Source organism: Pogona vitticeps, chromosome 2 (assembly GCF_051106095.1).
Source record: "Pogona vitticeps strain Pit_001003342236 chromosome 2, PviZW2.1, whole genome shotgun sequence".
NCBI classification, from domain to species: Eukaryota; Metazoa; Chordata; class Lepidosauria; order Squamata; family Agamidae; genus Pogona; species Pogona vitticeps.
The window spans coordinates 27627474-27649623 of NC_135784.1; the positions used below are offsets into that span (position 1 = coordinate 27627474).

A 22150-nucleotide genomic window follows, 5' to 3' on the forward strand; every position below is an offset into this window, starting at 1 on the left:
TCCCAGTCCGGTCACCTCATCAAAATGGTGGGCAGGTATTTCTGAAAGCAGCAGTAGAGAGACTGAATGCACCCACCCATACTATGAAACGCATGTAGGCCAGCGGCAGGGAAAGCCGCCCTCCATTTAATTTGGACTACAGCTTCCACCTTGGCCACGCAGGTCTGGTTGCTGGGTAGGAACTCCAAAACAATGGAAGGAACCAAATTCCCCACCAGTGGCAGAAACTTTGGGACAGTGCTGTAGCAAATCCAGGATCCAGTTCTCCATGTCCCACTGACTATACTATCCAGCCCTGAAGCCACCACGAAACATTATCTGATCTGTGCTTGGGAATGCCCAGCGAAGCAGCACTTTCCCCTGCATCCTTACTTCAGCAGATAAATAGTTCAGAGGCATGTTATGTAATCCAAAATTTTATTAAAAATACAAATAGAGATAACATTTAGTTTAGGCCTCGGCAGAAATGGACCTGCCATTCCAGGCCAGAGGGGAGGGGGGGTGTCTTCATTTCCAGCTGACGTGCACATCAAGGCGCTTCTCGCTGACTTTCCGAAGGAGCTCACTGTATTCTGTCTCAGAGATATTTAAACATGTATCCAATTCAAGGCACGCCAGCTCATTCTTAGAGGACAGAAGCAGGCCTATCGTAGGAGAGGACACCTCCGCTTCAACCAGCGAAAGCTTACAGAGGTGTAGCAGGCTAGTTCCAGGAGGCGCCAGCACCGTCTGAAACACGTCATCCAGGGAGAAAGGCAGGCTGGCCAAACATAAGCTTTCCAGGTTCGGGGAATGCCTCAGCAGGGAAATTAAGCATTGTCTTAACAGGACAGCGTGCTTCAAAGGCAAGGCATTCTCCACGTCAGAGTGGATCAGGGTAAGGTTGTTAAGCTGAGGGAGTGAATGGTCAGGCAGGCTCGAAGGGTCCCAGCAGATGGCCTCCGTGTTTGGTTGCAGGGCACAACCGTCTCTCCTGGGAGAATGGAAGGACACCCAAAATTCCTGGAGATTCGGGCAGTGGCTCAGCAGGGTTTGAAAAGAGGACTCGTCCTCCAAGGAGAATCCATCCAATGCCAAGAACTGAAGCTGAGGCCCAAGGCTTTGGGTCACCGCCAGAAGCTCCCTTAGGTCCTGCACCTCCATGCAGCTGACAGTCAGGCGGACAAGATGGCGCCAAGGCAACAAGCATGGATTAAAAGCAAGGTTCTCTGTCAGGGCTACGCAGATTTCTGACAAGGATGGGCAAACGGCGTTGATCTTCGGCACGGAGGAAACGGGCACGTAATAGATTTGCGTGAGAGCCAGGATGAGTTGGGAACGGCCTTTACTTGAGTAGGCAGACCTTCTGCACTCTGCCAGCTTCTCCAAGGAGGGAAATCTAGGGGGAATCCGAGCACCCTCAAATTGCTGGTCATAGATCAGACATACAGCCTCAGCCACAGAATCATGAACCACACATTTAAGGCTGGGTAGTGCCAGTAGCATAAAGACAAGGGCCCAGACCAGGTCTTCTCCATTAGTGGCAGGATCCAGCCCTTCCATATACAGTCTTTTTAACCCTGGGCAGCACAGAGAGTTTGTGTCAGAGTCATAGGCCAAGTGTAGGAAGGAATCCGGGGACAGTCTTCCGCAACCACTGATATTAAGTTCACGAAGCCGCCAGCAGCAGGAGCGAATGGTTGACAAGACTGACGTGTCACACTGGGTGTTTGAGATATCCAGCTTGAGGAGGCATGGCAAACCTCCTAGGAGGTTGGCCAGAGCATCTGCAGGGATATGGCTGCAGCCATGGAGAACCAGGGAGGACAGATTCTGCTCTCGGAAAAACAGAAAGAGGGTAAGTTCCTGAATGGGTGTCTCACCAATGGAAGCATTTACACAACCAACATTCATGGAAAAGAAGAAACTCTTGAGAGATACAGAGATGGGTTAAAAGAGGGCTTAAGTATGAAATCAAGGGAAGAGCTAGAAGAAGAAGGTACAATACTTGATTGGTGGACAAAAATACAAATAGATTCCAGATATACAAGAGATAAAGCAGTAGGCATATGTAGGGAACGGACACAATGGATAAGATACCCTGTTTCCCCGTAAATAAGACAGGGTCTTATATTAATTTTTGTTCCAAAAAACGCAGTAGGGCTTATTTTCAGGGGATGTTTTATTTTATTTTTTTCATGTACAACCATATACATTTATTCAAATACAGTCAGGCTGCTGCACAAGGATGGAAGGTGGGGTTTCACTTAACTGGGGCTTATTTTTGGGGTAGGGCTTATATTACGAGCATCCTGCAAAATCATACTAGGGCTTATTTTCTGGTTAGGTCTTATTTTAGGGGAAACAGGGTACTTCTAAATATAAAGGAAAAACTGATTAAAATGCTGTATCATTATCTACTAGAATTAAAAACGTAAGATGAAATAGTTACATAAGATAGGATAAAATGGCCCCAAACTGTGGGCCAGAATATTAATTTAAAGTCATGGTCACAAGTATGGGAAGGTAATATTATGCTAAGAAAAGCAATTAATTACAAAGAAAAGAGGTATAAGATGTTCTACAGATGGTATATGACATCTGAAAAATTATTGAAAATATATCAAAGTACCTCCAACAAATGTTGGAAATGCAAATCAAAATAAGGTAGCTTCTCTCCTATGTGGTGGACTTGTGGAAAGCTAAGCGCTTTTGGAAACTAGTCCATGAGTTATTACAAAAAATGTTATCCTCTATAATTCCATATGAACCTAAACTGTTTGTTAAATATAATACCAGACTCAATAGAAGAAGAAAAAAAGATATTTGATCAGACATGTAACTACAGCAGCAAGAATTTTATATGCCTAAATACTGGAAAAAAGAGGAGACTCCAACAACCCAGGAGTTAATAGAAAAAATTCTTGAAGCAGCAGAGATGGATATTTTAACTGAAGTATTAAAAGACAAAGAAATTGATGAGGCTAGAAAAAAGTGGGAACCTTTGTATAACTGGATGAGAGATGAAAATATGAAAGAGTGAACATTATGAGAAAGAAAATATAAGATATAATTTTAGATTTTAAAGGCTTAGAAAAAAGGGCAAGACAAGTGTGAAGTAAGATTAGTGAGAAACATATTGATAAATGTAATAATATATATACTTTTCTCTATCACATTCTATATTTTTTATTTGCCCCAATACCCTGATCCAAATTCCCTTCCCTATGATCTTCCCTTACCCAATGGAAAATGAATTAAAAGAAAAACAGAAAGAAGGTCATTGAACAAATGCAAGTCTTAGCCGAGTTTGCAATAAGGATATCATATGGAGTACAGTGTGTGCTCCCTGTCACCTGTCTCCTGCCTAGGAAAAGGAGCTTCCATTCTGTGTAGTTTTCATATGTATAAACATTTGTCCTATAACCTCTTCTGTAACTGGTAGGAAGCAGTATCTTTGGTCTGCTGGCAAAAGTTGAACTATGTGGGTGTGAGGCAGCACTTCCTGACTCTTTTGCCTATATTTGCATATAAATCACCACCTCAGAAACACAGTGGGGCAGAATCCAGACCCAGGATGTGAAAATGTCAGCCAAAGAAACCCTTCTAACCAGCAACATGAAGTAGCATTTTAAAACTCGTAGACTTGTGGCATAGGCGAACATCCTTTTGCATTGAACAAAAGAGCAATCACGTAAGCATTCCCTGCACTCTGCCAGGCATGAGTTGCAAGACTGGTTGTGTGAGCAGTTGTGCGATTAGTCATGCGTCAGAGCATCTGTGCAATGGTTTCCAACTTTGGGCCCCCACATGTTCTTGGACTACAACTCCCAGAAAGCACAGCTAGTGGTGAAGGCTTCTAGGAATTTTCATCCAAGAACATGAAGGCCTTAAGAATGGACCTCAACAGATAGGAAACCTTGATACCTGAGCATTCAGCCTGGAGGCAGGCAGTGCATCACGGCCTCTCCCAATTTGAAGAGACCCTTGTCCAGCAGGCTGAGGCAAAAAGGCAGTCAGGAAAGCAGAAAAATCAGGGAGCTGGACAGGGGACTGATTGTATTTGTCTTCAGCATGGAAGGGATTGTCACTCTCGAATTGGCCCTCTCAGCCACACTAGATGCTGTTCCAAGTCCTCCATACAGAGCATGTTACCATAGTCTCTCGAGAATGAAGGATGCCTACAAATGGGGACCCAAGGTTGGGAACCACTGCGCCATACAATTTCCCTTATTTTCTTAATAGAATGTTATTTGCCCTCAAGTTGTGTCTGACTTATGGTGACCCTAGCAGAGTTTTCTAGTTATGTGCATTGCCATCCCCAGTGAAACAAGCAATGATTTAAACCCAGGTAGCCTGAATCCCAGATATCTCAGGGAGTTAGGTTTCTGTCTGCAGAGTCAAAGGTTTGAGTCTCCACTGTGCATCTCAGGAGAAGGACCAGCCCGTGTAGCCTTGGGCAAGCTGCACAGCCCCAGGATGCTCCCAGAAGAAGGGAAGAGTAAATTCCTGCTATGTAATCTTCTTGGAAAACCCTGGAAAGGGTCAGCACAAGACAGAATCAACTTAATAGCAGACATTTATCTTAACCCGATGCCTAGTTTGTCACTCTGTCTACTACACCCCACTGAGCAGGAAAGTAGCCATAATTTTTTGTGGCTGGAGTCAGTGCTGTAGCCAGTAATTTTGAGTTGGGGCAATTTCAGCATAATGAGGGTGGGCAGTTCGTTAAATGAAGAACTTGGCGAGATGGTGTACTATCTTGGCGAGAAAGGCCCAGGACATGTCTAATGCAGAAGGCCAAATTATCTCTCCCCACCACCCCGTGACCCTGGCGTTCCAGTCTTACAAAGGTCCAAATCTCAGCTGAAATGTTCCAGGTGAGAGATACCTTAAGGACCTATGAATTCCTCGCTGGATCCTGCCAAAGGATTCATCTACTCCAGTGGGTCCCGACCTTGGGTAATCCAGGTGTTCTTGGACTGCAGTTCCTAGAAGCCTTCACTGCCAGCTGTATTGGCCTGGGGTTTCTGGGAGTTGCAGTCCAAGAACACCTGGGTTATCCAAGGTTGGGAACCGCTGGTTTAGTCCAGTCTTCTATTTCCCAATAGGCCACTTGACAATTGCCCCATAACATATAAATGTTATTTTAAAAAAAACACACTACAAGTCCCAGAATCCCTCAGCTCCCACTCTGCAGAAAGAATGTCCACAAGGTGTCCCCCTTCTGTTCACTTCCTCCATCCATCGCCTGCTTACCTTGCAGCGCACGGATATGATGTGGACAGTCGTTCTGCTGACCAGGTTTGGGCAGCTGCTCAGGTCTAACTCTGTCAGCTGAGGCTGAAGTAGCGAGCACAGCAGGGGGGAGGTCAGGCGCTGATCATCTTCCAGCAATTGGATTAGCTCCTGGAGAAGGGCATCAGCTAGGCAAAGAGAGAAGGTGCATCCTTGTTTTTTTTTAATTTTTCAAAGACACGGATACATTATAGATTATTTAGCATACAGTTCTACCTCCTCAGGTATCCAATAGAACTGGGGTGGGAGAAAATATGGCTGTGCAGATCTTGTGGTGCTGCAACCCCTTCTGTCCTCCTTATTAGCTAAAGCTCATGGGAAATGCCCTCAAGCAACATCAGAAGGGCCGCACCTTCCCATGCATTCTGGAATTGAACTTTAAGAGATGGGGCCTTTCTGTTCTCATCTCTTCCTAGACACACAAGCAGAATGCAAATCTGAACTTCAAGGGAGCATGAAGATGATGTAACCAAGCCTCTGATGGACAAGCACCTCGGATTGTGCCATGGGCACACTAAGAGCAAAAAAAATGGTAAACGTTTATATACTGTGTATATACTGCCCTATAAGACTCTAAGCACTCTTTGAGCAGTTTACAATTTAATTCGCCAGGCTACACATTGCCCCCTCCTGCCCTTGAGCTGAGAACTCATTTCACCAACCTCAGAAGGACAGAAGACAGAGTCAACCTCGAGCTGGCTACCTGAGACCATCAGGATGGAACACGGGTCGTTAGCAGAAGCTTGACTGCAGTCCTGCAGTTTAACCACTGCTCCATGGTGCTACCGTTGAATCACACAGAGCTGTGTGTGTTTGTGGGTGTACAAAGCTTAGATTTTGATGCAGGCATATTTATTTATTCCAGGTACTTTCCAATTGCACCATGTTCTTGTGAAATAGGACAAGAGGAATAGACTTCACCCTCATGCAAGGACTCTGATTGGCTCTGCAGTTCTCACCTACAATTTTTCAGAAATTAACACATTTTTGCTGTATTTATATCTCCCATTTCAAATCCCACATGGCACAGTACTGTCTACTAGCCCCGCCTGGCTAGCTGTTGCCCACAACAACTACCTGCTTAGATCTGCACCATAACTCTTTCCAAGTGACCTACCGCAAAAGGATTATCTATCCCCTTATGCTACTTGGAGGCTGATAGGTGCCTTTTATTTATTTATTTGATTTATATCCCGCCCATCTGGTATATTCTACCACTCTGGGCAGCTTCCAACAAAGCACATATACATTAAATAAGACAAAAGCATTATAACTTAATCAATAACAAAAAACAGTGCAAAAATATAAAATAATAAATAGCAAGAAAGAAGAAGAGTTAAGTACTGACAGGGGGGAAGGCCTGGATGTACATCCATGTTTTTAGTTGCAAACCAGGCCCCTGATTTTTTTTTTTTTTTAGTGGGTGGGGAGTGTTTGGGGAATTTTATGTGTGTGCATGTGTCTGGTCTCTGGATGTCTGTGAATTTCATTGTATGGGTATACAGTACTGTGTATGTACTTACAATGACAATAAATAAATAAATAAATAAATAAATAAATAAATAAATAAATAAATAAATAAATAAATAAATAAATAAATAAATAAAATTAAAATAAAATAAAATAAAAATAAAGTAAAATAAAATAAAATGAAATGAAATAAATGAAGGCTCTGGGCCAGTGGATCCCAACCTTGAGTCAGTCCCCAGATGACAGATAGATAAATAAAATTTTATTACAGTCACAAGACCAGCCACAAATAAAACATCTAAAATATTGTTCTTGGACTAAAACTCCCAGAAGCCTTCACTACTAGCTCTGGTGGCCAAGATTTCTGGGTGTGGCGGTCCAAGAGCACCTGGGGACCCCAGGTTGGGAAGCACTGCTCTACACCTCACCCAAGATGCCTTTCAGTGGGAGATGCCATTGTTGGAGTACAGGCAGGCCTGTCTGTGTGTGTGCTCTGCAGTCAGCCTCTTCTCAGCCTCCCTCTTGTCCCAAGACTCTCACCCAGCACACTGAAGGGACCCACAGTGTAGCGGCAATGATTCCCTTCCAAGTAACTGTCCGTGGTATAATCCTTGACCCAGAAGCACTCCATATGCTCAGCCACATTCTTCAAGCACAGTTTTTGCAGGGATTCAACAGTCTTTTTCTTTGGCATGGAGTTCCTGGAGTTGGAAGCATGAAAGACGAAGGGCGGCGAATCGAAAGGTGGCCGTGAATCTCTAGAAGCAAACAACAAAGGCTCAAGACAAAAGAAAATCGAGATGTGCTAGATGCCCACATAGATACTATTCCAGAACAGAAATTCTTCCAATATCACACATTTATTACTTCCTTGGTGGCAGGAACAGGTTCCTACACAACCTGGAATTTTGAGATTAGGTAGCTGGAGTCGTCCTCATGAAGGTGACCAGCATAGCGAATACTAGCTGAGGCACAGCACTTGCAGATCCATGATCCAAGAGGTACCACAACTTCTATTTATTAATTCTATAGTTTAATAAATATAATAGAATCATTGTAGGGTTGGAAGGGACCTTGGAGGTCTTCTAGTCCAACCCCCTGCCCAAGGCAGGAGACCTCCTACCATCCCGGACCTCGTACCATCCCGGACACAGATGGCTGTCCAATCTTTTCTTGAAAACCTCCAGCGATGGGGCATCCATAACATGGGGAGGCAGGCTGTTCCACTGCTTAATGGTTCTCACCAACAGGAAATTCCTCCTTATTTCCAGGTTGGGTCTCCCTCTGACGATTTTCCACCCATTGGTTCTTGTCCTCCCGTCAGGCGCAATGGGGAGTAAATTGATGCCCTCTTCCCTGTGGCAACCCTTCAGATATTGGAAGACAGCTATCATGTCTCATATGTGAGTATGCATAATGGTAGTAGTCATCCAAAGAACCAGGGAATTTGGTCTCTGAGCTGGGTGCGGGTATTAGAATGGCTTTCCCCCTTTTTAAATTCAAGCAGTGATCCCATTATGCCACTTAAAAAAGATCCTATAGAGATTTGCAAAAACTATATATGACAAATATGACTGGCCCAGTTTTTAATCATCTATGCTCTAAATGCACAGACTAATCAACTTGAAAAAAAACACCACACACCATAAAATCCTGTTTGCTGTGCAAAAGCTTGCCAACTCCTTGGGGAAAAACCTTCTGCAGCTGCCCCTTTAATACAGTAGTAACTTAACTTGTAGCCATTAGCAGGTGCCAATGGCTAGTTCTGCCCTAGGAAAGCCTCCTGGGCAAACCCAAACTGCTGGTTCCTGTTTGTTGCATGGGACAATCCCTAAAAAGACTCATTTGTAGGCATTACCCTACCTATTTTTCAACCCTAACAAGCAAACATATACGTACAACATCTACATATGCATGCACACACACAAAAAATTCGTTCTAAGATCATAATTTGTCCAGGTTTTAGTTTCTACCTACAACAACCCTGTGCGGTAGATTAGGATAGAAGGTAATTCTGTCACAACGTCAACCATGGTTAGCTTCATGGTTGAGTACAGACATGAATCTAGCCACTGTGTTCCAAATCTAGGGACACACACACACTCTTGTCTCATAAAGATATGGTTAACAATGGCTCAAAGTGAACATAGAATGAAGCAAGGAAGCAGAACCTACACTAGACATATTACAGATGGAGGGCACTGCCTGTGCATTTTGGTTTGAGAAGCAGTTCTTGCCGCCTTAGAATGTCAATGTATTAAATGTTTAAACACCCAAACCTATCTATAATACAAAAATGCCCTCAGAGAAACCAAGCTTAAGGGCCACGATGTCTTTTTTTTTGCTTTTGTTTGAGGCATCTGGTTGAAATCCTTGCAGACTTACCGTTACAACTCTGAAAACGACAAGATTATTATTATATATGTTATCTGCACAACCCCTGAGTGAACCAGATGACGCAAGTTGCCCAGGTGTCTCGTGTGAACAGAGACCACCCTACTGAGGGGGAACTAGCTCAATTAACAGCAGGCTTGACAGAGGTGACAAAGGGGATCCAGAAGCCCCCCCCTCCCCAGGCAGCCCTGCTAGAACTAGGTAATTAGCCAGACCCTCCTTCCAATCAATCCATTACACAGAGATGTTAAACCAATGGGTTTTTAGTGGATTGTTTTCTTGCAGCTCCTCTTTGGTAGCATTTCTTTTGTAAGCCACTTTGGGTTTTTATTTTAAAGCACAATAAAGGTTCTCTAAAATACAAAACTTGGACTTGGCGACAGAATACAGGATCATGGCAGATCTGGTAAGAAGGATTTTCTGCTTTGGCAATGTTAAACCTGATGGCCCTTCCAGTTTTGTTGTTATGCACCCATCAAGTCGTCCTGGACTCTTAGGGGTGACCCCATGAATGAGCGGATCTCCAAAATGTCTTCTCCTCAACGGCCCTGCTCAGCTCTTGCAAACTCAAGCCTGTGGCTTCCTTTGGGGAATCAGTCCATCTCACAGTTGGCCCTCCTCTTCTCCTGCTGCCTTCCTCCTTTCCCAACATGTCTTTTCCAGAGACTCCTGCCTCCTCATGATCGACCCAAAGCAGGACAGCTCAAAGGAGCTCTCGTTTAACTAGATAGGCTAATAGGTTTGTTTCCACCTGTGTATGCAGAAGAGGTCAGGGCCCAGGATAGAAAGGGATGGTGGTGGTGATGGTGGAGGAGGTCCCTGGTTTACTGAGAGTTCCTCTCTTTGAGCCGCTTCTCCCCTTCCCGAGCGCTTTCTTCGGCTGGGCGCCTTCCCACGTCCACTTTGCACCAGCGCGCCAAAAGCTGAGGATATTCACACACACCCCCAGGAGGGGTACATGACCTCTCCGTGGGCAGGCACTGCATGTCTTCTCTTGCCCCCCCTCCTCATTCGCCTCGCCTATCTCGGCCCCCTCTCCACTCCCGCAGCGGCTGCCAACGAGGCTCGCCCACCCGCCCCTCCGGGAATGCCAAAGCGCGCAACGGGGGGGGGAGCGCAACAGGCGCGCATCCTCCGCGGAGGCAGACCCAGTACCTCTGGGAAGCAGAGCGCGCCTTTGGCACGAGAGAACCCGAATTGACCCCTAGGAAATGGTGGGTGGGTAGATGGATGGGCGCCGCCAGGCCCCCTCCTCGCCCTCTCCTCTGGCCTCGCATCCTACCTCCTTCAGGTGGATTCGGGCTCCCGGGACGGCTGCGCGCTTCTGCTGCTGGTGGTGGAGAGAGAGAAAGAGGGTTTCCTGCTTTCATGGAGTTGCCTTTATACGGGCGCCTGCCTTTGGAAAAGGCGGGAGATCCCTTGTGGCGGATCGGGGCCGACAACGTCCGAGGAGCTCGCTAGGAGAGAGAAAGGTTTCCTCTCTGGGTATGGCTGATAACCTGGACGCAGCCAGAGCGGGTCCGGTGGTGAGAAATTTGGGAAACCCGATGGGGCGCACCCCATGTTTTCCATCATGTGGGACGACCCTGGAGGCGATCAAAAGGCTCCTGTTTCCCCTGCACAGGTGGAGATGCTCTTCACACAATTCCTTATCGAGTAGTTACTCTAGGAAAAGCAAGGCCACCCAGAGGCCTATGATACTTTTAAGGCCAACGCCCTTTTTTAATTGCCATAAACTCTCCTCGTCTGTGTCCCACTTTCCCCAAGCAATCTGCTACCGCCCATGAAAGCTGAAGTCACTGAAACCCGGTTGGTCTTAAAGGTGTCCCTTTAAGGCTGTTTGTTGTTTCTGCTGACCCAGTCACTTCCTTAAAAAACATCTCGGAAATCAGAGTTAGAAACAAAAAAAGACTTGTTTACACTTTGGTGGGGAAGAGAAAACTCTAGATCTACCAGTCCTCTGCCAAAACAAACAAACAAACAAACAAACAAACAAACAAACAAACACCACTGGGATTAAATTACTGGTTACATCATCACAGAATACTTAATCAATCGCTGATGAAACCCCCCTGCAGGATCAAACTGAAGCCCTATGCAGTCCTATAAACAAGCTGAATAGCTCAGTGGCTTTGGAGCCAGAGGTTCGGAGTTTGATTCCCCAGAAGGCTTCCTGGGAGAAGAGCCAGCCTGGGTGGCCTTGGGCCAGCTGCCTACTCCCAGGGAATCCCCAGAAGGAGGGAATACATTTCTGGGTATTCCAAATATTCTCTACCTGGAAACCCCTGAAAAAGATCATAAGTCATAATGGCACATGATGATTATGATCATAATGACACAGTCATGTATTCTAGTCACACTGTGGTTAACCAGAAGCTCCAATGGGAAGCACATTAACAAGACACTGGTAATAAGAGCACACCCCTCAAGTTGATCAGCATGGGATATTCAGAGACATACTGCTTCTGACATCAGTTACAATACAGTAGATAGCTGGCACATAACTATCTGCCATTGATATCCGCTATGTGCTGTCAACTTGTTCCCACCTTCTAGCAACACTGTGAATTGATGGCATCTGAAAGGTCCTTTCGTTAACTTTATCCTCCATGAATTTGTCTAATTGCTGTAAGCGGTTAGAGCAAATTGAAAATCAATTTGAGCTTAGTGCTGGCCGTGAGTGTCAGAATACAGTTCTTGCTACAGCAAGACTTTGGAGTGGATTCTGGACCTAGAACAGCTTCTGCTCTTCTTTCAAACCAACGAGGAGAAGGTAGCAGATGTAGGATTATTGGTGGTTTGATAAAGGCTAAATGCTGGCTTGTGTCCCTTAGATCTGGCCGGATCTGAACAGTGAAAAGAGCACCTATGAACTCTTTCCCCTAGCTCAATGGGGGGGGGGTCCACCCAGATGTTCTTGGACTCCTAGAAGCCTTCATCACCAGCTGTGGTAGAACTGCAGTCCAAGAACACCTGGGTTACCCAAGGTTGGGAACCGCTGCCATAGCTGGAAGAAAGGCACATTGAATTCTAAGACGGAAGCCTTCGAATACAGGTAGGTTTGGACTGGATACCCAGACTTACTCATCACTGCCTATCCTGTTGATGTAGTGTCTCAGCCGCACACAGTTGGATTAATCCTGAAGACCTTGATATTCTGGTTAGCGTAGTAAGTTGCAACTAGATTAGGCCCCTTGAATCAATGGATCTATGGCAGGGCCAATTCACCAAGTCCCTACAGATTCAGTGGGCTTCTCTCTAGTTGCAAATTACTGTGTAGAACAACCCGATTTTAGCTTCTGCCTTCTGGATCAGAGGAGTTTCCCTTTTATGGGTAGAGGATGGGAGAGGCTCGCACACCATGGGTGCGTCTGATTGGCTACTGTAGGAAATGGGATGTTGGCTCCAATGCACCCTTGGTCTGACTTAGCTGGACTTCATTTTCATGCCATAGCACTGAAAAGTGGCAGATATACAGTATAGGAAAGGAGTAGGTCATGAGCTGGCTGGATAGCTCATTGAGTTGGAGCATCTGGTTGCAGTGCTGAGGATCAGGAGTTCTTCCCCCCCCCCCACACTCTTTTTTTTCTGAGAAAAAAACCAACCTGTGTAGCCTTGGGCAAGCTGCATAGTCCCAGGGCACTCCTAGAAGACAGGAACTAGTGTAAACCATTTCTGAGAGCTCTATACTCAGAGAACCCTGGAAAGGATCCCCATCAGCCACTTGATTCCAACTTGACCCCTCCAGGCTCACATTTCTTCCCTGTCATCTCACTCTTCCTGCACTCTAATCTCAGTGTAATTCAGAAGCAAAGTTTGCAGTGTGTGAATGAAGCTTTATTGAAACATACGCAATCAGCTTTGGCCGCAGCACAACGGACGGACCTGTTAGCCTCTTTTGTTTTTCAGTCCCACACGATGTTCAATTCAAAGCACTCCCTGCTCACTCTCTGAAGGAGTGCATCATAGTCGGACGCATGGATGTTCGGACAGCCACTCAACTTGAGGTGGGCCAGCTGATTGTCTGCGGACAACAGCAAGTGGATTGTGGAAGGGGACACTTCATTGTCGATCAGCGAGAGCTCGTGGAGGTTCAGTAGGGCCGTGCCAGGCAGTTCCAGCACTTTTTCAAAGACGGCATCCAGGGAGAAAGGCACGCTGACCAAAGTCACGTCTTCCAAGCACGGGGAATGTTTGAGCAGGGAAACAAGGATGGACCTCAGTATCTCTGCTTGCTGGGCAGTCATAGGGGTATCGATGTCCGAAGGCAGCAAGTAAAAGCCATAAAGCTGAGGCAGTTCGTAAGGAGTAACTCTGAGATCCCAGCCTATGGCCTCCATGTTGGGTTGCCTGCCACGAGAACGCCTCCTGAAGGGGAGGAACGAAGCGCTGAATAACATGAGGTTCCTGCAGTGGCTCAGCAGAGTCCGGAAAGATAACTCTTCCTCAAAGAAGAAGCCCTGAATGGAGAGGGTTTCAAGCTGGGCTCCAAGGCTTGCCGTCAGTGGCAAAAGGTCACGCAGGTCTCTGCGTTCTGTACAGATGAGAGTCAAGTGGGCAAGATGGCGGCAGGACAGGAAGTTCAGGGCAAATCTGGACGGGTCTTCTAGAAACACAGTCACGTCTTGCAAATAGGGGCACGCCGTACTAATTACCGGCAAGGAGGACTCGTTGAAATCGTACATTTCTGTGAGGGCCCAAGTAAGTCTGGTATTCCCTTCGTTCATGTGGGTGGATTTTCTGGACCGCACCAGTTCTTGCAGGGAGGGAAACCCAGAAGGCACCGGGACGCTGTTAAACTGTCCGCTGTGGATCAGACGCACGGCTTCTGCAAGGAGACCGTTGGCCAACACTCTCAAGAGAGGCAGGGCCAGAAGCAGGAAAGCCAGGGCCCCAATCAGGTCACCAGGGGTCCTGGCTTCCATCTTCCATAGCTTGAGCCCTTCTAATTTGGGGCAGCAGAAGGAGCCTGCTGTGAGATCGTAAGCAAGGTAGAAGAGATCATCGGGCGCCAGTCTCTCGCAGGCAGTGATGTCCAACTGACGGAGGTGTCGGCAGCAGGAACCCACAGCCGACAATACCTCTGTGTTGCATTGAGTCTCCGAGAGGTTCAGTTCTTTAAGACACGGCAAAACTTTCATGAGGTCGACCAGAGCATTGGCAGGTATCTGATGGCATTTCTGGAGATCTAACGAAGACAGATTCTACCTCAGGAAAGAGAAAGAGAGGCAATGAGTTGTCAAGGGGTGAAATTTGATACACAGAGAGTGTTAAAACAATTAAGGCGGGTGTAGAAAAAGCAGCCCTGGAAATGTGGTCTCTTAAAAATGAGGCGTAGCTGTTTTTTTCAATACACATTGAAACAATGAGCTTTCCACTAAGCCTGGAAGGAAGGTCATTGTATGATGACACAGCTTTGTAAAGGGATTACTTTCATGCCTGGCAGTAGAATTGTAGGAGAGAATCGAAAATGTATGGAAATAATTATTTTGTCATTGGTAAAATGTTGCAATGTGTTAATAGGACCTGAAATACCATTTGCAAGACCTGTAACTTGCACTATTAGTGGTTACTGGGCTCTGGTTTTATAGCCCAGCGGGACCCGCATATCTGCAGATGCTGAAATACGTGGATTATAGCGAACATGATTTTAATGGCGATCCCTATACATATAGTTCTCTAGCAAATGCTACACATAGCATGGTCTCTGGCTCCCACTAGTGGTCAGTTCTGGTAACTTCATCTTTAGAAATATATATTTCTAGGATTTTTCTTTTAATATTTTCAGACCGTAGATAAGTGAATCAGCAGATACTGATCCCATGGACATGGGGGTCCTACTGTACTTTGGTGTGTACCAGATTCTTTATTTTGCAAGCCTTTATTCCTACAAACTTTCCAAAATGTTAGTTCTAATAAGGATGAGTTGTGATATATATTTTTCTTCCTGTCCACATTCTTCACACCATGCATTATTTTACCCTCCTCTAAGCACTATCCATTTAGCCCCCAAGGAATCTTTGTCCAAGTGTGTTCCCCCCCCGCCTCTCCTTGTCTTACCTTGCAGCGTACTGCAATGGCCTGAACAACAGTCTCATTGACCAGAGTTGAGCAGATGCTCAACTGCAGCTTGCGCAGCTGTGGTACGAAAAAGGTGTCCAGCACAGCAGGGGTCAGGAGATGCTCCTCCCCCATTAACAGGAAGAGCTCCTGGAGAAGGCCATCAGCTGGATGGGAGAAAGTTTGCAGATGTTAGCTTGAATGAACCGGGGTGGTAAACCAGCCTCCCTCAAGTATTTTCTTCAGATGTTTTCAGCCAAGAGCCAATAGGGGTGTGTGTGAGAGAGCAGAACCCTATTTTACACCAAGATCAATTTTAATATTTATATATAATATATAAATTAAAATTGATCTTGGTGTAAAATAGGGTTCTGCTCTCTCTGTCTTTGTCTCTCTCTCTCTCACACACATATATACTATATTAATTTTACGTTAATTTTATATATATTTTTTAAAATATAAGATATAATACAGTGGTGCCCCACATAGCGAGTGCCCTGTTTAACGATGAATCCGCATAGCAACACGTTTTTGCGATCGCAAAAGTGATTGCATTGCAACATTCTCAATACCCAAAAATTGCATTGCGATGATCGGTAAGCGTTTCGCTTACCGATCTTCGCATTGTGATGTTTTAAAAACAGCTGATCGGCGGTTCCAAAATGGCCGCCCATAGCGTTTTCACATACCGGGCAGCGAAAATGGCGGCCGTATGGAGGATTTCCGCATAGCGGTGAGTTTTTCCCTCATAGGAACGCATTAAACGTGTTTTAATGCGTTCCTATGGGGTTTTTAGTCCCACATAGTGACGAATCCAGATAGCGACGATTTTTTCAGAACAGATTATTGTCGCTATGCGGGGCACCACTGTATATAAAACCACAAAATAGTCACATAGCACCAAACTCTTCATAGTAAGCATATCCAACGGTGTTACTAGCTAATGTATCTTTCTATAAATCAGGATGACTAGGCGTTGCTAAGACCATTTATGATCATGCCAATATTGAATGAAAGGGAGACAGATTTTATAAAACAAGACTGTACTAGAATTCTGGAACCTCAGCGGTGAGTGGGCAGTGAGCTTTTCCATCAACACCAATTTCCATACCCTAGATTCCCAAGCACTCAATTTTACTCAGAGAGCAAAACTAGCCCGAGGTCACTCAGGGAGCTTCATGGCTGAGCCGGCTTTTGAATCCCGTTGCTCCGGTTTTAAACCCATCTGCTCCAGGACAGCAAGTTTGTTCCACATTCACAAATGACAGAAACAGTTGTCAATTACATGTGGTTCTCTTCCCCAATTGGATCTTAATCTACAAGTCTGAGATTCGAGGCCTTAGAAATTCTGTAGTAGAGAAGCCAGTTTCCACAGTCAGTTGCACAAAGCAAGTTCTTTCACCAGGAATTCCTGCCTCCCCACGACCACTTGGCTTTCCTGGTGAAAGGCAAGTGTCGGTCCTGACCTATAAAGCCCTCTGTGGTTTGGGCCCTTGCTTCTTGTTGGAGCATCTGTCCTTAAAAACGTCCACCCACCGCCACCTGATTCTCTCAGGTCATGCTACTTCAGGTTGCCACTCCCAAGAGAGAGGCCAAGAAGTCATCAGCTAGAAAAAAGGCCTTCCTAGTCATGGCTCTATCCTTCTGGAATGGACTCCTGGAGGAGCTGCTGCTCCTGGCCTCCTCCTCCTCCTCCTCCATGCTACGTTAAGAGAAGATCTTTCCATTGGCTTCAGTAAAGGCTGCGGCCCTTTAAGAGGATGCTCAAAATAAGGCACTTTAATGAAGCCAATGAAAGGATCCTCTCATAATGTAGCATGGGCTCACTTGGTTCTCCTTTGAAGCTTGCCTTATTTGCATATACGTGGTGTTTGTCTCTTAGTATCTTATTTAAGATTTATTTTATGTTTGTTTCACTTCAGATGTAAACCACCTAGAGCAGTGTTTATCACTAACCAGTGCAGAGTAGACCATGTCTAGATGAGCGGCATATAAATGCAATAAATGCAATAAATGAATGAATGAATGAATGAATGAATAAATAAATAAATAAATAAATAAATATACAAGTTAATTAATGAATCATTAATAGTGCTAGATGCAAACTTTGGGTTACCTGTGAGCTTTGTTGGCTGTCAAGGAGAGGATAAACAAGCATGTGCCTCAACAGAAGCTTGTGATGCACCTCCTGGCAAGGAATGGGCACTACGAGGCACGACCTTCTATTTTCCACTAAACCATCCAGTTGATGGCTGCTGATGTTGGCTGGGATGTTTTTATTTACAATTTATTTATTTATAATATTTTTAGCCGCACCATTACCAGTGGCTTCTGGGCAGCGTACAACATTAAAACTTAAAAACATTTAAAAAGACAATATAAAATATCATATATTAAATATTTTTTTATTGTAATGGTCAATTTTTGGGGTCTGCTCTGTGGATCCTCACTCAATTGAGATGCCCCTGGCATGCTTTTCTGTCACTCTGCCCTCCTCCCACCTTGTGTGCCTCTCATCCAGCATAAGGACCCCCCCCCCCCGTTATACTTGCACAGGTAGTTCTCCCTGTAATCTCGGAACCAGACGCGCTCCATCGTCCTAGCCACGTTCTCCAGGCACAGCCTTTGCAAGGTAGAGATGTTCTTTCTCTTGGGCATGGAGCGCCTGGAGTCAAAACTACAGAAGACGTTTGAGAGAAGAGTGAGGAACAGACCATGTTCTTTCATGCACGGTGGACAGAAAATGAAAGCTCGGCTAAGGGAAGGTAAATCTTTTCATTTCAGGATAAACCTTTCCCTTTAAGTGTTGCTGGTTGGATAGTTCAGTGAGTTAGGTTTCTGACTGAATTGCTAGAGGTTGAGAGTTCGATTCCCCAGGTTGCCTCCTGTGAGTCCAACCAGCCTGTGTGAGCTGCACAGTCCCAGGGCAACCCCAGAAGAAAGGAATGGAAAACAGCTTCTGAGTAATGATCTACCTGAAAACCCTGAAAAGGGTCACCCTAAGTCAGAACCAACTTGACGACACACAATTATTACTGTATTTTTCTGTGTATAAGACCGCCTCCCACTTTTCTAATCCAAAATTAAGAAATCTAAGTGGATCTTAGCAAGTGTAGGGGGAAAGGGATAAAAGTGCTGCAGAATCGCTTTGATCCCTGCTTTCCCCTCCACTTGTTTTTGTTCTCTCCCCTGCTTACTTCTGTGTATAAGGCGACCCTCAATTTTTAGTCTAAATATTTTAGACAAAAGTATAGTCTTATACATGGAAAATACAGTATTATTATTATTTAATAAGATGTTCTGGAGCCCTCTGGGACTCTCCGTCTCCCCTTGGTGTCCTGTCTCACCAAAACTCAGATGTTCTGGATAATCGGGCAGCTTCTTTCCAGCTCCAGCTGCAAAAGATAATCCGCCTTTTCATGGAGCTGGGATGATGCATCGGAGACATGGCAACAGCCCTCCTTTCATTTCGGCACAGTTACCCCCTGCAAGCACTTGGGTTGCATAGCTTCCCATCTCCTTGGAAGCCAAGGGTGGGGGAACAGCATCCCAGATCTCCACCGTTTCATTTGATTTTTTTTTGCCCCTCGGGGTATCAGCTGTCCCTTGCTTTTCCCTGCCTGAGATCCTGGGCTGCCCAAAGCAAGTGGCCTATCAGCTGGGTGATGAGCACCCAACACGACTGTTCTTGTCCTGTGCCATCCAATCAGAACGAACCGACACAGCTTTCAAGGCAAGTGAAATATTTAAGGAGTGATTTGACCCCTTCCACACCCTCCCCCGCCCAGTGAGTTTCCATGGCTGAGCAGGGATTGGAACCCTTGTCTCCAGTGAGTGTCTTAGGCAATCCCTCTAGATCCCCTGCTCCATTCTGGGTTTCTGAATACGGCCAAAGAGTGAAGCAGCCCAGTGAGTGGCCAGAGAGGACTCTCATGCAAAGGTCCAGCACCTCGGGGCAGTCCGACTTCTGCGGTGGGCAGCTGTTTTTACATCTAGATACTCGTCTGACACTGTGTATGCTGAAGGCCAGGGTTGCTTGGCCTTGGCTGAAGCAAGGAAGCCATCCACCCCCACCCCCCATCCCCGCATAACTTGGATGTGAAAGCACTATTCAGAAGTAGGCGCAACTTTCCCAAACTCAGGGAAGCAATGGGAGGGGGGGGAATCAAGACTCACCACTGTCCACTGCCTGCCTGCTGAGGTGAGAGGAGGCTTTCCAGATGTGGTGGGAAAGTCTCACCCCCTCCCTCTCTCTGGCTTGGGCTCTTTTGCCTACTTCCCTGCGAGTGCACCTTCACACCTGTGCAGGATCGCCAGAGGTGCTGGGCGGGGGGGGAGAGGGGCAAGGCCCCTCCCTCCCCAGTGATCTTTCTAGGGCTCCTTTGGCACGGGCCGGCAGTCAAGGACCTTGTTAGGGGTGGAGAAGAAGGCATGCCTCTTCTTAGGGCAGCTGCAGCGGCTGAAGGGCATGGAAGAGACGCCGCAGGAAAAAAGTGTTGTACGTCTGGATTGCAAAGGAGATCTACACTAGATTCCCCTTCTGTTGCAGACCAAGACGGATCCCCCCTAGCTCTGGTCCGTTTACACTTGGCCAAAGTTTGGGCCAAGAATTGCCAAAGGCATTATCAGTGGATGCTCAACAACTGGGTCAAGGGAGGGATGGGGGGGTGGGCTACTGCCTTCTTTGGCTTGCTGTTAGCCAACTTCTTCATTTATTCCCTGGGAATTTGAGTTCTGGCTGAAATCCTGTTGCTTGGGGTAATTAGAGTAGGCCCATTTGAATCAATGGAACTTAAGGAAGGAGGGCCTTGCCTCACCTCAGTCCCCACTGATCCAATGGGCCGGTTCTAGTTGTGTCATGCTACACTAAACAACAGGATTTCGGCCGGCGGGACCCTCCACGGCCCTGCAAAGTAGGTCACCCTCCTGACTGACAGCTGAGGATAGAGGGGACTGTACTCCACCTCTCCTGTGGTGTAATCACGCGGCTGTGTCTTACCTTGCAGTTCCGTGCACTTAGTTATGTCTTATGTATATCACGGGGTGGGCACTTTAGAGGAGCCCTTGAAGGAGGTTACCTGCCCACAAACCCCAGCCCTCCAAGCACTAAGCTGAGTCTTAGTTTGCAACCCAATTCATTCATTCATTCATTCATTCATTCATTCATTCATTCATTCATTCATTCATTCATTCACTCACTCACTCACTTACTTACTTACTTACTTACTTACTTACTTACTTACTTACTTACTTACTTACTTACTTACTTACTTACTTACTTACTTACTTCTTGTTAATGGGAGAGCAGTTCACAACAAATGATCCTTAGATCATTTGGTGATGAGGACAAGAACTCAGACCCTGCAAACCACAGCCCAGTGTGCCAGTTATATGACTCTCTGCCTTACAGTGCAGTCCTGTGTGTCTATTTATGTCTGACATGCGTTCATTAAGAGTGTGCTTCACGACAACCTTGCAAGGTAGACCACCTGCCCTTGGTGGTTGAGGGGTGGAGATTACAGTCCAGACCTTGTCTATCCCAAACTTGTCTCCTAACCACAAGACCAGTTTTGCCACTAATACAGCCGGCTGTGACTTTTGGGAAGTTGAAGTTGAGGATGTGAGTGGAGTGGCCAACATTTTCCCAAACCTATCCTGGAAGGCTTTCACGGCTGGGATCCGATGGTTGTTGTGGGTTTTCCAGCCAAACAGCCCGGAAAACCCACAACAACCATTTCCCCAACCTGCCTGTCCATTAATGGGGTTCTCCCTCCCTCTCTCTCTCCTCTCTAGCTTCTCCTCCTCTGACATGTCTAGTGAGCCTGCTTGTTCAGTATTGGGTGCCCATAATAGCTGCCAACAATATCGAGGCAGTGAAGTATTTTAATGCTAGAAAATTTACCAGAACAGGGGTCCTGGTAAAATCTGAGATCTCCTGCCATCAAACAGCAGCAGGGAAAAAAAAGGAGACAGAACAGATGCAGTGTCTGGAGGACCCCCTTGGCCAATTGTGGGGAAGCCTCAGTTAATCAGGTGAACACAGAAAAAAAAAAATAGAATATAGGGTATGATATGTTGAACGGGCAGATATGGTTTAGACAGGGCTAGGAAAGGCTTTATGAACCGATGGGCCAGTGAACATAATAGATAGGGCTTGGTTAGGAATGTGACAAGCAAAGCTTGAGGTCAGGGAAATTTGACCAGCCAGCACAATCTCAGATATTTTCCACTGGATGGGGAACAGGTGCAAAAAAATGGGCTAAGGATATCTTTGAAAGTATTGTACCAATAAAAGTGTATATGCTTTTTAGCAGCAACCAGATTTTGAATAAGCAGTCTAAGCAGCCTGTACGGAGTCCATATTGATCCAGTGGATCTGAGAATCTTTTATTAAATGAGTGCCGTACTTTGAAGAAGAGTAACCACAAACCTTCATCATGTGACTGTTCTGAATGTAAAGTTTTGTTTATTTCAAGAGGCTATCTGAGTTCACATTGATAACCAGATCAGTGGTTAAGTGGTTTGTTTAATGTTTCCTATGATGCCTTCAGCATTTATGCTGCTGAAAAATCTAAATTATGAACCCCCTGCAATGCAGGGGGTATTTATATTTCTGATCGCTTTTGGTCTCAGTGACATTACCACCCTCCTGTCTTCGGTGAGGAGGTATCACAGCAGTAAGGTGGGCATTTCCTGAGTCAGCAGAGAGAAGAACCACAGCTTGTCGAGGAAGAACACAAAGTGACCAATGAACATCAGTGGCAAATGAAAGTAAGAATGGGATACAGTGGTGCCTCGCTTTACGATTGCCCTGCATTATGACAAATCCACTTAATGACGATCTTTCTGCTATCACTTTTGCGATCACAAAACGATGGTCTAAATAGGGTTTTTCCGCTTTGTGATGATTGGTTCCCTGCTTCGGGAACCGATTCTTCGCAAAACAATG

General features: G+C 45.9%; 2 protein-coding genes across 3 annotated transcripts; both read right to left on the minus strand.

Annotated features, from left to right (window-relative positions):
- Positions 1-400: 400 nt before the first annotated feature.
- On the minus strand, positions 401-7525 carry LOC144586641 (uncharacterized). The gene is made up of 3 exons (XM_078385180.1): positions 7288-7525; positions 5239-5405; positions 401-1812 (listed from the first exon to the last, which is right to left on the minus strand). The coding sequence occupies exons 1-3, from the start codon at positions 7439-7441 to the stop codon at positions 508-510; spliced, it is 1626 nt and encodes a 541-aa protein (XP_078241306.1). The 5' UTR covers positions 7442-7525; the 3' UTR covers positions 401-507.
- A 5439-nt stretch (positions 7526-12964) lies between these two features.
- On the minus strand, positions 12965-17948 carry LOC110091255 (uncharacterized). Of its 2 annotated transcripts, none has more exons than XM_078388662.1 (3): positions 17754-17948; positions 15202-15368; positions 12965-14345 (listed from the first exon to the last, which is right to left on the minus strand). In XM_078388662.1, exons 1-3 carry the CDS (start codon positions 17926-17928, stop codon positions 13047-13049), a joined length of 1641 nt encoding a protein of 546 aa, XP_078244788.1. In that variant the 5' UTR covers positions 17929-17948; the 3' UTR covers positions 12965-13046. The 2 variants fall into 2 exon arrangements, with proteins under 2 accessions (XP_078244788.1, XP_078244789.1); XM_078388663.1 differs by having other exon boundaries at positions 17750-17948.
- Positions 17949-22150: the final 4202 nt, after the last annotated feature.

What these genes read in the sequence shown, in the direction of transcription:
- LOC110091255 (XM_078388662.1), bottom strand. Translation starts at nt 17,928, where the DNA reads ATGAAAGAACATGGTCTGTTCCTCACTCTTCTCTCAAACGTCTTCTGT. An exon ending in TTACAGGGAGAACTACCTGT is followed by an intron (nt 15,369 to 17,753) that starts GCAAGTATAACG and finishes TCTCCCATCCAG; the next exon opens with CTGATGGCCTTCTCCAGGAG. An exon ending in CCATTGCAGTACGCTGCAAG is followed by an intron (nt 14,346 to 15,201) that starts GTAAGACAAGGA and finishes TTCCTGAGGTAG; the next exon opens with AATCTGTCTTCGTTAGATCT.
- LOC144586641 (XM_078385180.1), bottom strand. Translation starts at nt 7,441, where the DNA reads ATGCCAAAGAAAAAGACTGTTGAATCCCTGCAAAAACTGTGCTTGAAG. An exon ending in GGGTCCCTTCAGTGTGCTGG is followed by an intron (nt 5,406 to 7,287) that starts GTGAGAGTCTTG and finishes CTCTTTGCCTAG; the next exon opens with CTGATGCCCTTCTCCAGGAG. An exon ending in TCATATCCGTGCGCTGCAAG is followed by an intron (nt 1,813 to 5,238) that starts GTAAGCAGGCGA and finishes TTCCGAGAGCAG; the next exon opens with AATCTGTCCTCCCTGGTTCT.